We start from the raw sequence: 14797 nt of genomic DNA, 5'->3' as shown, positions 1-14797 counted from the left end.
AATCTTAAGAAATTTTAAAATCTGTTGCCTATTTAATTTTATTTAAAGGTGCAATTAATTTAATTGCACCTTTTAAACATTATATTAGTTGATCAGTTAGTTAGTCAGTTAAAAGTTCAAGCCCTATTACTCAGTGACTTCTGTGTGCTAAACACAAAAGGCTTCTAGCAATATATTCTAGTTGTTAGCCTTAGTATCCACTGTGTGTATATCTCTTAACCCCTAGGTCCGCATGGCTTTAAAAAAGGCAGAGAAGGAGTTTGAGCTGAGAAGTAATTGGTCTGTTCCTGATGCGCTGCAGAAATGGCTCCAGCTGACACATGAAGTGGAAGTACAGTATTACAACATTAAGAGACAGAATGCAGAAATGCAGTTAGCAATTGCCAAGGAAGAGGTAATGTGGATTTTTGAGTGATAAGTCTAAAGTAGCCAAGGTCTGTAGCTGGTTGATTTTGTTGTTACTGATACATTCCCAGGGGGCAGAAGTGCAGCCAGATATGTCTGTGTCCAACACTCACCTCCACTCACTCACATACATTATTTTCCATTTCAAAAATCACAATTCTAGACCACTACATTCTGGTCACCTCCTGCTCCTGTGCTGTACATCTGCCTACCTAGAACTGTACCCCAGGTGGCTGCCCCGACACAATGCTGCACCAACCTGTTTTCTACGTTTAGTCCAACTTTAATATTCTAAACTTGATAATTTTCCCTTGCACTGAAAGCTCATTATGGATGATATTTGATAGATAACAAAGACAATATATCCAGTTACAGGGGTGGAGCCACCATTCGATGAATGGGTTCAAAGAACAAGGGGCGGCACCCCTAGGTGCCGCGCCTCACGGCCCCAGACCCACAGACCCAGACCCACGGCCCCAGACCCACAGACCCAGACCCACCCCGCGTCTGATGTCAGACACAAGCCGTGCAGCCCCATTTGGTACTGAAATCGGCTCGTGCTGTGTTGGCAATGCAGCCGGAGTAACTCTCCCTGCCTTTTAAAGGCAGAGAGATGTGGGGGCATCAGACATGGGGGCGTGGTCTCCCTCCCAACTGGGTTTGGAAGGGAGATTGGCCCAACACAGCGTGGGCTGATCTTCCTTCCAAATAGGGCTGCATGGCCCTGTTTGGGAGGGAGATCATGCCCTTGCCTCTGACTTCAGATGCGGAGACGTGACTAGCCGGCCCCCTGTGTCTGACATCAGATGCGGCGGGCAGGACCAGGGGCCCATGGCGGTGGCCGAACACAGGTCACCACCAGTCTCTCTCCGCGCCTCTCCAGTTAAACTTAATTGCTAATATCCTCCATTCTTCTAGGGTTTCAAAAGATGTTTAGGCAAGTGGGCTTCTCATAGGCATCTGGTGGGCCACTGTGTGAAACAGGATGCTGGACTGGATGGGCCTTTGGCCTGATCCAGCAGGGCTGTTACTATGTTCTTAAATCTCCAATTGGGAGGAGTGAACTTAGTTGTGCTGCAGCTGCTATTACCTTTGGATGTGCCATATCTGCTCTCCCTTTACACAAAGGTGGAGAACCTTGAAGGTGTTCTTGTATTTGGAAATGACAAGTGTCTCTTTGGATATGCTATTGTTAAGCTAGTAATGCCTTCCATTAATGGAAGGCTATTAATAATGCCTTCCGCTGATGGACTACTGTCTATAAAAAATGGTGTGAGATATATATCACCATTGCATTGTTTATATATGCTTTGATATCATACTTGTGTTTTATTTTAGGCAGAAAAAATTAAAAAGAAGAGAAGTACTGTCTTTGGAACATTACATGTTGCACACAGCTCTTCCCTTGATGAAGTGGACCACAAGATTCTGGAAGCAAAGTAAGAGGAATATGTAGATGTCTGTTATATCCCTACATTTGTTTAGTACTAACGTTCAATGTTTTAATATGGACTTAATTTCTAATTTAAAATGTCGTATTCTATCATGTAAATTTTTGTTCAGAGAACAAAGCAGCTGTTGAAGCATATGGTATTGTACATATTAATATAGTTAATCATAAATATTTCCAAATATAAGTCGCATAGTAAGTAACTGTTGAAAAAAAATTGTTTTGGTTCCTAGGAAAGCACTTTCTGAATTAACAACTTGCTTGAGAGAGCGTCTTTACCGATGGCAACAGATTGAGAAGATTTGTGGCTTCCAGATAGCACATAACTCAGGATTACCAAGTCTGACTTCATCTCTGTACTCTGATCACAGTTGGGTGGTAATGCCACGAGTCTCCATTCCACCTTATCCAATTGCAGGGGGAGTGGATGACCTTGATGAAGATACTCCTCCAATAGTGTCTCAGTTTCATGGTATGTGGTTGTTTATCTAAAAAGACATTGGACAAGTGAGATACACAGGACTTTGACGAATGAAGAAAGTTGTTTGAGAAACTGGCAGAATAAATGCAAAATAAAGTAGAGGGATTTGTAAGAGGCCTGCAGAGCAAAGATACTAGTAGCAAAGTAGAAAGTAGAGACATACAAGGCAAATCTTAGATGGCCAGACACTTCATGGTAAATGATCAGGCTTTGAATAGTATGTGAAAAAACTATTTATGGAAGTGAAAATTTACTTTAGGGAAGACAACAAGAAATGCTTCCCTTAACTTTTGGAGATCAGCAGTAGGAAGGAACAGCCCCTTGCACCCAGACCCAAGGAGACACGGACGCAGTTACTTTTGGTAAAACTGGCCTCTTTATTAACATTCCAGTTGCAGTGGACTTGTTAAGGCATTCAGCTGGGATTGGCACTCCACCCCCACAGTGCGGGCACTCACAGGTCGGCCATGCATGTGGCTGCCTTACTCTAAGGCCTAGGGCGCTGGCACCTTGGCTCAAGGCAATTTGACCGCTGACAAGCGGGAACGCCCTTCTCAGCCGACCTAATGTCAGCTCCCTGCTGTCGGCACTATCCCTCCGACGCTGTCCAGCCATACGGAAGGAAGCCACCTAGAGCAGGATAGGAGTTGAGCTGCATCCCCGAGCTGTCAAGCCTCAGGGGATCAGCGCCTCCTTGTTGAAGCCCAAAAGCTTACCTAAGGTGCTGCACCAATTATTTCCCAGTTTTTACCCGCACTGTACCTGCCACAGCGTGCGTTAGCCTAGCTTAACACCCCGCACCCCACAGGCCCTTCAGGACCATTGCCAATCCCAACCTCAGTCATCAATGAGTAGCTGCATCCCCTCGGGTGAAAGGGGTACCCCATCACCCCTGTAGAATGCGGGCAGCGACAAGAGTATGTCATCGTGCGGTATGCAACTGCCCCCCCGGTGGCCAGAAAGCGTGTCATCGCCACGTTAACTCTCCATTTAGCCCTATGATCTTGTTCTGCTAACGTGCCCCGCCCCCCATACTCTACGCTGAGGAATGTCAGACAAGAGTATAATCATCTCCAGGCACCATGCCAGCACCTCCTCCAGGTCCCATATGGTCTGCTGAGACAGCAAGAATCCCGGCTGGCTGACTAGGTTGTTGCCCCCAAAATGCAGCGGCAGGATTTCCGGCACCGGATTCTCCTTGGGCCCTCTGCATGCCTATTCTTCCAAGCTGTTCCGCTGAGGCCCATTGCCCCAGGCCTGCCAGCGTTCCAGGTTCGGTGCCCTGTGCCCATTTGAACGCCCCAAACCAAAGCGTGGCCCCAGACGAGGACTCTGGCCCGCTCTGTTGGAGACACCGCGTGGCTGAGACCCGCGTCCCAGACCACTGTGTGCTCCCTGTCATATTGCTGAAGCCATGCCATGTTCCAAGCCACATGGCTGAGACCCGCGTCCAGACCACTGTGCGCTCTCCACAATATTGCTGAGACACGCATCCCAGGCCATTTGGTGTTCCATTCCACGTTCCAAGCCACGTGGCTGAGACCCGAGTCCAGACCATTGTGCACTCCACACAATATTGCTGAGACACGCGTCCCAGGCCATTTGGTGTTCCATTCCACGTTCCAAGCCACATGGCTGAGATCCGCATCCCAGACAACTCTGTGCTTTCCACCGCGTTGCTGAGACCACATCCCAGACTATTCCATGTTCCAAGCCACCTGGCTGAGACCCACGTCCCGACCACTGTGCTCTCTCCACCATATTGCTGAGACCTGCGTCCCAGGCCTTTTGGTGTTCCATTCCATGTTCAAAGCCACATGGGTGAGACCCACGTCCCGACAACTGTGCGCTCTCCACCGTATTGCTGAGACCTGCGTCTCAGGCCATTTGGTGTTCCATTCCACGTTCAAAGCCACATGGCTGAGACCCGCGTCCCAGACCACTGTGCATTTTCCAGTATGTTGCTGAGACCCGCACCCCGGGCCATTCAGTGTTACATGCCACGTCGCTGAGATGCCTGCCAATGGAGGGTCGAGCCCGTAGAGTGGGGATCTGAAAAATATTAACCTGTGCAACTTCATCATGTTGAATTATTATTATCCTCAATCCTTGTTTGTGTATTATTATTATTGTCTTAACATGTTATATCCTGTTTTTCCTCCCGGGAGCCCCGAAGGGTGCACTACACTACTTGGTTCCTCCTCCCAGCTGCCCTGTGGGGCAGGTTTAGGCTGCGAGAGGAGTTACCAAGCAAGAATTGCAGCTGTTACTCCCCAATATTTATTTATTTATTATTGTCTTAACCTGTTGTATTCTGCCCTTCCCCCTGGGTGCCCAAAGGGTCCACTACACAACTTGGTTCTTCCTCCCCAACAACCCCGTGGGGCAGGTTAGGTTGCGAGAGGGGTGACTGGACAGGCGTCACCAAGCCAGAATCATGGCTGAATGAGGAGTCAAACTCAGGTCTTGTCCATCAGGTCCCCCCCACCTGCATGCAACCAGGGGAGACCCAGCAGCCCTGAGGAGCTGGTAAGAAAAATGACTGGCCCACAGTCATCCAGTAAGAACCATGGCTAAGTGGGGATTTGAACTCAGGTCTCAGTCCTGGTGCATTTAACAGATGTTAGGACTAAATAACAAGAAAGGTGTTGCAGTAAGAACGGTGTTGCAGCCTGGCCTTCCTGGGCCAGCACACAACAGCCCTGCGGAGCGGGTTGCATCCAGAGAAAGACTGGCCCGCAGTCACCCAGTAAGAATACATGGCTAAATGGGGATTTGAACTCAGGTCCCACTCTGGGCACCTACAACTCCCGAAAAGATTAAATTTGCAGGAAAGGTGCTGCAGATCAGCATCCCTCAGATAGGCAATCTAATACTATTATTATTGCTATTCTTACATTTATATCCGCCCTTCCTCAAAGGAACCTGGGCGAACCCGGGGCGATGCACCACACACACAAGATTCTCTTTCACCACAACCCTGCGAAGCAGGCCAGGTTGAGAGAGCAGCGAGTCACCTAGGTCCAGCGAGTCACCCGGCCCAGAGTCACCCAGCTAGCATTGCAGCCGAGTGGGGACCCGAACTCAGTCGTAGTCCAGCACTCTAACCACTACACCACACCGGCTCATATTACTATGCGTGCGTTTAACAGCAATTTATCCAAGGTTCGTTATCAAGGTCTGGCTGCCAACTCCTTTATTATTATTGCTATTATTTATTCTAACATTCATGTCCCGCCCCTAGTCCAGCACTCTAACCACTGCACCACACTGGTTCTCCCAGCTAGTACCCCAGCCTGCTGGGTATTCTCATGGAGGAGAGCATTTATTCCAAGCATTTGAGAAGAGTGACTGGCCAGGAGTCTGGCCCACAGTCACCCAGCAAGAAACAAGGCTGAGTGGGGATTTGAACTCAGGTCTCAGTCTGGGTACATTTAACTCGTGCCAAGATTAAATTTGCAAGAAAGGTGTTGCAGTTCAGCACCCATCAGATAGGCCATTAATACTATGGATGCATTTTAACAGTGATTAATCAGTTGGTCATTATCAAGGTCTGGCGGTTAACTTATATTATTATTGTAATGATATTATTTTTGCATTGATATCCCACTCTTCCTCCAAGGAGCCCAGAGTGGTGCACCATGCACCTGCGAGTTCCTCATCACTGCAACCCTCTGTAGCAGACTAGGCTGAGAGAGAAGTGACTGACCCAGAGTCACCCAACTAGTATCTTGCAGAATGGGAACTCGAACTCGGGTCTCCCCAGACACAATTCAGCACACCAACCACTGCCACTCAGGAAGAGAGCACCACTACCTGGCAGGGAACAGAGTGCCTAGCAAATAAAACAGGGTCATTTTTATTCTATTACTGGGAAATGAACATAGTACCCGAATGCAGTAAGTATAACACCCTATCACACATCTCTCTGTCTATAAAGACAGAGAGATTTTTAATAGAGCAGTAGACATGGCCTGGCCTCCCAACACATACTACATTATTGCTACAACCCGGCCTTCCAGTCCACCATTTTAAATGATTGCTCCCTGCTCCAATTTCAAAGGACCTAGTGCATTTAATACAATTTGCTCTACATATTCAATTCCATCCTGTTTTTGTTAAATCCCCTCTTGCTTCAGTTCATTCCCCCCCCGCCCATTATCATTTCAAAAGATAGAACTTTTCAAGCCTTAAAGACCCAAGGATTATATCCCTGGGGGTGGGGGGCAGTACTCGCAGTATCCAGGCCGGAAGGTGGCCACGGGCAAAGCCAAGCAAGGCTTGAGAGAGGGCAGGAATTTTGCAGACTTTGCAGAATGCCAGCCCCAGAGGCCCTTCCAAACCCACAGTGGGGGGTGGGCGCCCATTTAAATGCCCCCCAACCACTACTACCCTCCCCCCTCAGGCCTGCTCCAAACCTGCCATACAATGCTCCCGGAGGGGCCTTCCTCCTCTGCTGCAGGCGCTATGGTGCTAGTCGGTGGCTGGTCCAAATGTCAGGTGGGCTGCCAGAGCCAGGCCCTAGCAGGCCCGGCAAAGGGTGGTCGCCACAGCCCCAATCGATAGGCCCGATGGGCAGGCCGCAGCAGGGGCGGTCGCGGTAGGCAACGCCACACCGCGAACCGGGGCCTTAGAAGGCCCGGCAGCAAATCCTGGTGGCCATGTGTGGCCTGAAACAGGCCGTGGCGCGCCACAAAGTAGGGCCTTAGAAGGCCCGGCTGAAAATGGTCCGCGGTGCCGGGCTCCGCCGCAAAGTGGGGTGTGGGGCATTAGAGGCCAGGCCGAAATTCGCGGCGGCCGTGCGCAGCCTGAAATAGGCCGCAGCACAGGCCGCGCGCGAATTGGGGCCTCATAAGGTGTGGGGGAAGCTGCCTGCAGCTGACAGGCGAGAGGGCAAAGTGCAGCGGCCTAGGCTGCCTACCGGTGGGGTGGGGTGGGAGGGCTTAAAAGCCCCAGTCTCCTCCTCTGCCACCTAACTGTGGGGCGGGAGGGCTTAAAAGCCCAATCCCCGCTCCACAGCCCCCGGGGCAGCTGGATTCTCCGCAGGCCTGGCCACGTGCTCGTAGCCGGCCTGGGAGAATCACCCACACTCATCTGCTCTCTGCAGCTCCGAGAGACGGACTGGGTGGGTGTCTGCATGCAGGCCATGGGCCTGCTCCAGCCCCGCCCCCAGGAGGACGCCTGACCAATGGGAGTCAGCTCCCAGTGTCACGTGCTTCTCCTAGGAGGCTGAGGCAAACGAGCCGCGCAGCCTAGAGCGGCTGCGATCGGCTTGCTTACTCCGTTTCTGAAAGCTATCCACAAAACTCTTCTCCCCGCCACCCATCCCCCTGCATCCATTTTCCAGCAAGCAAGTAGGGTTCAGCCCTCATGTACTGCTTTAAACTCTAACTTTCCTCTTTAAAATTGATAATAGGGGGAGACGGTATATGAGGCATGTTCTCTGCTTGGTTCCAGGAAGATGACAGTTTTGTTTTGTCATAGATCTCATTCCACACAAATTATTTTTATGGCTGCAGTTTGTAACTTCTCTTTATCTTATGTCATGTTAAAATGCTTTTGTCATCTTTTACATTTTGAACAGAGGTTTTAAATCTCTAAAATCATAGCTCTTAGTACAGCAGATATACAAAGAATTCTTCTTTCCAACTGAACTTTGGTTCAATGAGATGATATAAATTCCTGTTAATGTCTGAGTCAGGTGTTCTGCCAGCATCATAAGTTTGTGATTTTCCGTGTGACCTTCTCTACTAAGACTTTAAAATGGTAACCAAACCTGCTGTGAGATTCCATTTAGTAGAGGTCAGTTTTACACCTGCTTTGCCTGTCTCATTAGATGTATTTTAAGCATAAATTAATACTTTGAAAGAAGGAATATGGGCTTATTCAAATTCGTTAAGAAAGAATTCTATCTTTGGTTCCCCTTATAGTTATCACTCTTGGACTATGGCAGTGATCTTCACTATTTTTCAAGCAAGGGCCACTTGGGCAAACAGCCTTCAAAGTGAGAGCCATTTCCCCCTGTGCTGACAGAACTGCAGTTTTCTTAGTGCTGGGAGGGTCTTTTAAGAGAGACAGAGCCCTCTCTTAAGAGTGATGGGAAGGGCTACACTTCCCAGCATTTCATACACACCTTCCAAGATGGTGCATGAGCTCAGGAGTTAGGTTTCACTTAAAGGACTTCCCCCTGGCACTGGGCAGGGCACAGCTCTACACGTTGAGAATGGTTGACTGCACATGGTGCCAGGGGGACCGTGCAGAGCTTTGCACAGGCCCTGTTAGCAATTAGTTAAGGGGCCACACTTCGGTTTCAGGGCCTTACAATGAAGAACACTGGACTATGGGCTATCTTACACATAGGGGTTTCAGAACTAGCTGTAAAGTATGCTGCCTGCTTTTTCTGTGTGAAGCAGAATAATAGAATGTCTCACTTGATAACTCAGGGTAGTTAATGTTGCATAACATTATTCTGTTGTTCTCAGGGTCCATTGTGAAAACGAGCACCTTAGCAAGAAGCAGTAGCATGTGTCGCTCCAGGAGAAACATCGTGCCAGCATCTCCTCAGTCGCAACACACAGCACAAACACAACATACTCCGCATACACAAGCTACTTTGCACTCTCCAGACCCTGATATCCTTTCAGTGTCAAGTTGCCCTGCTGCTTATCGTACAGAGGAGGAGGAGGAGGCCATTTACTTCACAGCTGACAAGCAATGGTAAGAGCATTAATACACTACAGTGAGAAAGTCCCTGCAGAGACTTGCTTGTGATTGCAGGCAGGTGACTGTACTAGGCATGGTCCACAAAGGAATCTCTAACAGAACCCTTTAACAGTGGTCCAGCCTTAAAGCTAAAGCTGCTACTTAGAATATTTATAAACCACTTTTCAACAAGCAAGTTCTCATCAGTCTTCAGTGTTGTGAAACAATGACTGATAAGAAAGTCAATGACAGGGATGGTTCTGGTCCCTTTATCTATTGAGTTTGCTGCTGTTGTCTTAGTTAGGTCAGTGGAATCCCTGGCCATTTGGCTTCTCCTTGCTTGAAGATGCAGGAGCCTGAGAAAAACTGTGGAGCAGTTAATACAGTTTTAAAATTTGGGAGTCCTATGTTGAAACAGCACTGGATTAGAGGAGTGAAAGTGTATCTTCTCTCTTTTAGTCTGATCTAAAAATTTATTTTGATGTAAAAGGGAGGAAGAATAGATCACTTGTTTCTATTTATAATGTGATAGAACGAATGTCTTTTGGTCAGGTGGTGGTATACAAATCAATTTAATCAATAGTTGTATATGAGTTAAAACAACAATTCTTGTGTAAAAAGCGTGTACTTCTTTTGTCTTTAGACAATTCCTGCATATGTGGTAGCAGGCAATACAGCAATTCTGCAAGTGTAAGGATATTTTGGAATATAACACCTTCATCAGCAACAGATGGTTGTTGTTTAAAGGTTGTGTGAGCACATACAACTCACAAGGTGACAGTTAAGAATGCTGTGTTAGTAGACTTCCAGGGCAGATCATGAGAAAAGAATGATAGATGTTGCAAATGGATGTGAATTGGTTTTATGTATTATCCTCACACACACACACACACACACACACGACAGACAGATTAGGAGTGAAGGGGAGAAGAATGGATGAACTGATTGTGATGTTGTTGCCTTTGTTTCCACACATGAGCCATAACTACATCAGCAATCCTGCACCCAAAAGTGGACCAGTCTTAAGTCTCTCTTCAGTGCTGCGGAAATGATATCTTCTTTCTAATCTCCACTTGTAGAAGAATAAGAAGCATTATGGGTGTTTAAATAGAATTAAAAATATTAGAGCTTGGTCCCAATGGACAGCCAAGATTAAAATAAATTATAGTGAAAATTAAAATTAACTCCTCACCCCAGCTATTAGGTGTATATATGTTTATAAATTTCAATCTCACTTCTGCTCCTGAATTATTTTAGTTGTCTTTTACTAAATACACTTCAGCTGCTAAAATATATATTATTTTAATTCTCAGCCTTGTGCTGCCTGCACAAATAAATGAAACACATAAGGTGTTACTGTGTGGGAACTATTCAGGAATAGGGATGTGCACGAAGCGTTTCAGTGCCTCTATTTCAAGGCATCGCAAAACTTCGAGCTTCCCCTGCTGAATTGTTTCAACGGGGGTGAGCGAGTGCTTTCAGAGGAGGAAAGCAAGTCTAGCCTGCTTCTCCATGGCCCTCTGCCGCCACCCCAGCACAGTGCTGTCGGGATTAAACGCCCCGCCATGTGGCTTCAGGGCTGCTCCCAGCAGCCCACAGGCAGGGTCAGCACAGAATTAGTGTCTGTGCATGCACATGCCCCATCTTGAGTAGTCAGCATGATCTTGCTGGCCACTCAAGATGGCACCTGCGCAGATGCCATTTCCGTGCCAATGCCACCCACAGGCTGCTGGGAGCAGCCCTGCAGTTGTGTGGCGGGGTGTCTAATCCCAACAGCGTCATGCTGGGGAGGTGGGAGTGGGCAGCAAAGGGATGACAACAACGAATATTTATATACCACTCTTCAACCAAAGTTCTCAAAGCAGTTTACATAGGAAAAATAAACAATACATAAATAAGATGGTCCCCTGTCCCCAAAGGGCTCAGAATCTAAAAAGAAACATAAGGCAGATAGCAGCAGCAGCCACTGGGGGGAAGCTGTGCTGGGGCTGGATCTCCTCCTACTAAATATAAGAGAATCACCACTTTAAATGATGTCTCTTTGCTCAGTTAGTAGGGGCCATGGAGGAGCAGGGAAGACCTGCTTTTTCCCTCTTAAAGTGTTCATTCTCCACCCCCTGGGGTGTGCACGAAATGCTTTGTGTACAACCCTATTCAGGAAAAATTGTTCTGGTTTTTTTCTGCAGTTCAATCATATAGTACAGTATACTTATGAGTAAGTATATTTATGAAATATATTGCAGTAAATTGAATCCTCTTCAGAGTGAGATGTGTACCATTCTTCATCCTCCCAGTGTATTTGTTTTGCTCTGTGAAGGAACTACAGCTAAATTTGTCTTAAGCTTTTCAGCCTCCAGACATATTTGTGCTTGAGTTTGTCCCAAACAATTGAATAGATTCAGATGTTTGGGTTGGAGGCTGGTTCTTTACCAGGCGTCATCCTTTGGAAGGTTTAGTAATCTAGATGAAATTTTCTTTGATTATTGAAAGTGTTTGGGAGATGATGATTTAATTATATGCATTAATAGATTGATTACTTAAAACTGTGTTTCCTCTTTGCTGCAGGGAAGTACAAGATACAGGTTTTGAATGTGACTCCTTAAATTCCTCTGTCAGAAGGAAACAATCTCCTCCTTCAAGCCTTGAAATATATCAACCTTTATCGCCTCAGAAAACATCGCGGGAGGAACTCTCATTAGAGGAGTCGTCTACTGGAGACTCTTCCTCCCTAACTGCTGATATTTCCAGGAGTTCTCCTGACTGTGTTGGCATGACAGAGACTAAAAGTATGATCTTTAGTCCAGCAAGCAAGGTGTACAATGGCATTCTGGAGAAGTCCTGTAGCATGAACCAGCTCTCAAGTGGTGTTCCAGTCCCCAAGCCTCGCCACACCTCATGTTCATCCACCAGCAGCGAAAGCAAAGCTGGCCATGAAACCTCTGTTGTTCCTCGGATAAGTAGCACCTCACAGGACTTCTGCCAGAATGGAGAACGAAACAAAAAGTCCTCCAAAATAATAAATCTTTTTAAGAAGAAGTCAAAGTGAGGCTGCTGGAAGAAACACTCAAGAGTGGCATTGTTAGACTATGTGTTTCCTTTTCCTTTTCTTCTTCTTCTTTTTAAAATTAAGAATGTAGTTATCTAGGTTTTCCAGGCCTGGATGCCATGGCAGGAAAATCTCTTAGGTCAACTTTTCTGTTTTTAAATGACTTTAAAGTCAAGTTGTGCTGTCAATGAGAAAGTTAAATTTCAAGACAGTTTAGTCATTTATCTATTTATTTCTGCTTTTTTTTTAGTTTATATATAAAACTTTTAAAAAAACAAACAAAAAAAACCCCACTTTAACACGAGCTTTAACGGACTAGTAAGCCTGCATGGGCTTGCCAAAGTTTTTTCTTGTTTACTGGATCATCTTCTTATCTTTCCACAGAAGCTATGGCATTTGCATACTGGACTTAAGTAATTTTTAATGAAGTAAAACTACTTAAATTGCACTACTGTTTTCCAGACTGGAAAGTATCTTCTCAAGTGAAACTGTTTAGACTTAATGACAAAAGAGATGGTTGGTTCGTTCTTATTTTTTAGGTCGTTTTTATGTAGACACTAGCATTTCTAATAGTTGATTTCTGGAATTGGAACCTTCTACAGGATGCTTCTTTAGTGCATTTATTAAACTAATGGTTTGGGTCCTGTTGTAAAGATCATTATCCAGGGCTTTCACTGTGATTTTCCTGCATTGCACAGGCTGTATGGTTTTTTTAAAAAGACGTTTATCGAGAGAAGAGGCTCCTGATTCCACACGCAAGTGATAAAAGGTGAAACTTGATTTGAAGGACTTTTTAAGACATTCACAACCTTAAAATTGGGATAGGGACAACTGTGGGCACTTGTTTACATACTTTGACAGAAAAAGGATGTTTGATTTGTGAATATTTGTACTGTGGCAAAGATAATAAATTCAAGATATTATTGTGCACTGCTGTGTTCTGATTTTAGCCACTCCCCTTTCCAGCCAAAAATTCCCCAAGGTATTGTTCTTTGGATGTAATAGTATATATTACTTGTTCATGTTGCACCTTAGATTCTTGAAACTATCATCTTTTTGAAGTAGCTATGACATATTCTTTCACAGCCTTCCCCTCAACCCTATTAACTAGAATTGCTGTGAGTAAAGCATATCTTCAGCCAAATCCCAAACATATTTACTTTTAGCAAGGTCCTCTGGCTCATTTCAGACATAATGCCAAACCCTAGTTTGGTGCTATGTGAACAAGTCTTGTACTTGTATGTTCCCTGTTTCTTGTTCCCCATTGGGTGCCACAAATTCAGTTGTTCTTTTAGCACAAACCATAATTTACCACTGCATCAGAACTGGCAAACTATGGTGTGCATTTATCCTTCAAACTAGAATTATAAATCACAGTATTAAGATGACTTGCAGTCCTAGTTTGGAGGGCAAGAGCAGTGCTCATTCACATCACCTCAAATAATGGCTTGGCATGACATATGAATTAAACCAGTTCTATGGATCTTACTTCTAAATGTATAGAATGGCAGCCCTAGTCCTCTTGCCATCCTTGGCACTAATGTGAACCCCAGTTACTTGGTTTGGGTAGGTTGGCTTTGCACATTTATGTATAACATTTGATGACTAGCAGCTAGCTGAATGTGTGAATGGATTCTGTAAAAAGTATTATGTCTGAGGTGATGAGAAGCTATATAAAAGTGGTGCTGTAATTGTGATGGCCCATTCACACATGTAAATCATCACTTGATGTTGTGATCAAGTGATTAAGATGCATGTGTGATCCATCCCTCTGCATGATATTTTGCATGATATTTTGCTGCTAGTTTTAATGTCATTTTAGTTACATCTAAAACATCTGAATGAAAAGTAGATTTCATGTTACTTTAAAACAGAAATTGTTACAGCATGGTGTCATTTTAGAACCTAAAATGGAGATGAGAGTTGAGTCATACTTTCAAATAAAAGCAACCAGCCTTATGTTCAGCAAGCTTTTATCTTAGTGTTTTAAATTAACATTCAGTAACAAAATAAAAGTTCTTAGAAAAACAGTGGCTTATTGTTCAAAGCCATCACCATATTTGTGTTGCTCAAACAGTGCCTTTTCATCAGGATTTCTGGAACTGTTTAAACCTGATCATGACTGGAAGAGAATTCAAAAAAATACTTTGCAAACACAAACTGGCTGTCCTGCTTGTTCTGGGTGGGGTCACACTTCCCCAGAAGGAACAGGTACGCATTCTGGGAGTGCTTCTGGATCCAGACCTCTCCCTGGTGTCTCAGGTGCTCTCTATCAGCTTTGGCTGATATGCCAGCTGCGTCTGTTTCTTGAGATAAATGACCTCAGAACAGTGGTACATGTGCAGGTAACCTCCAGATTTCACTACTGCAATGTACTCTATGTGGGCTTGCCTTTGTACCTAGTCCGGAAACTGCAGTTGGAAGAGAATAAGGCAGCCAGGTTGTTCTCTGGGTCATCTCAAAGAGTCCTTATTACTCCTATATTAAAAGAACTACACTGGCTACCAATATGTTTCTGGGCAAAATGCAAAGTGCTGGTTATAACCTATCAAGCCCTAAACAGCTTAGGCCATGGGTATTTAAGAGAACATCTTCACTACGAACCCCAACGCGCATTGAGATCATCCTGAGAAGTTCTGCAGTGGCCACCAGCTCATCTGGTGGTTACACAGGGATGGGCCTTCTCTGTTGCCGCCCTGAGACTCTGGAATGC

The 14797-nt window shown here is 45.6% G+C and overlaps 1 protein-coding gene across 2 annotated transcripts in view; it reads left to right on the top strand.

Annotated features, from left to right (window-relative positions):
- The window catches only part of STIM2 (stromal interaction molecule 2), a 103385-nt gene extending 90371 nt beyond the window's left edge, over positions 1 to 13014 (top strand). For both annotated transcript variants that reach the window (XM_053254892.1, XM_053254893.1), the window contains 5 exons: positions 227 to 394; positions 1744 to 1844; positions 2089 to 2327; positions 8819 to 9053; positions 11604 to 13014. In XM_053254892.1, coding sequence (XP_053110867.1) covers positions 227 to 394; positions 1744 to 1844; positions 2089 to 2327; positions 8819 to 9053; positions 11604 to 12084 — 1224 coding nt within the window. In that variant the 3' untranslated portion in view covers positions 12085 to 13014. The remainder of the gene's footprint in view (positions 1 to 226; positions 395 to 1743; positions 1845 to 2088; positions 2328 to 8818; positions 9054 to 11603) is intronic.
- The last annotated feature ends 1783 nt before the right edge of the window (positions 13015 to 14797 follow it).

This window comes from Hemicordylus capensis, chromosome 5, assembly GCF_027244095.1.
Source record: "Hemicordylus capensis ecotype Gifberg chromosome 5, rHemCap1.1.pri, whole genome shotgun sequence".
In the NCBI taxonomy this organism is placed as follows: Eukaryota; Metazoa; Chordata; class Lepidosauria; order Squamata; family Cordylidae; genus Hemicordylus; species Hemicordylus capensis.
The sequence above is the reverse complement of the archived record's forward strand: the minus strand, read 5'-3'. Positions and strand labels throughout refer to the sequence as shown.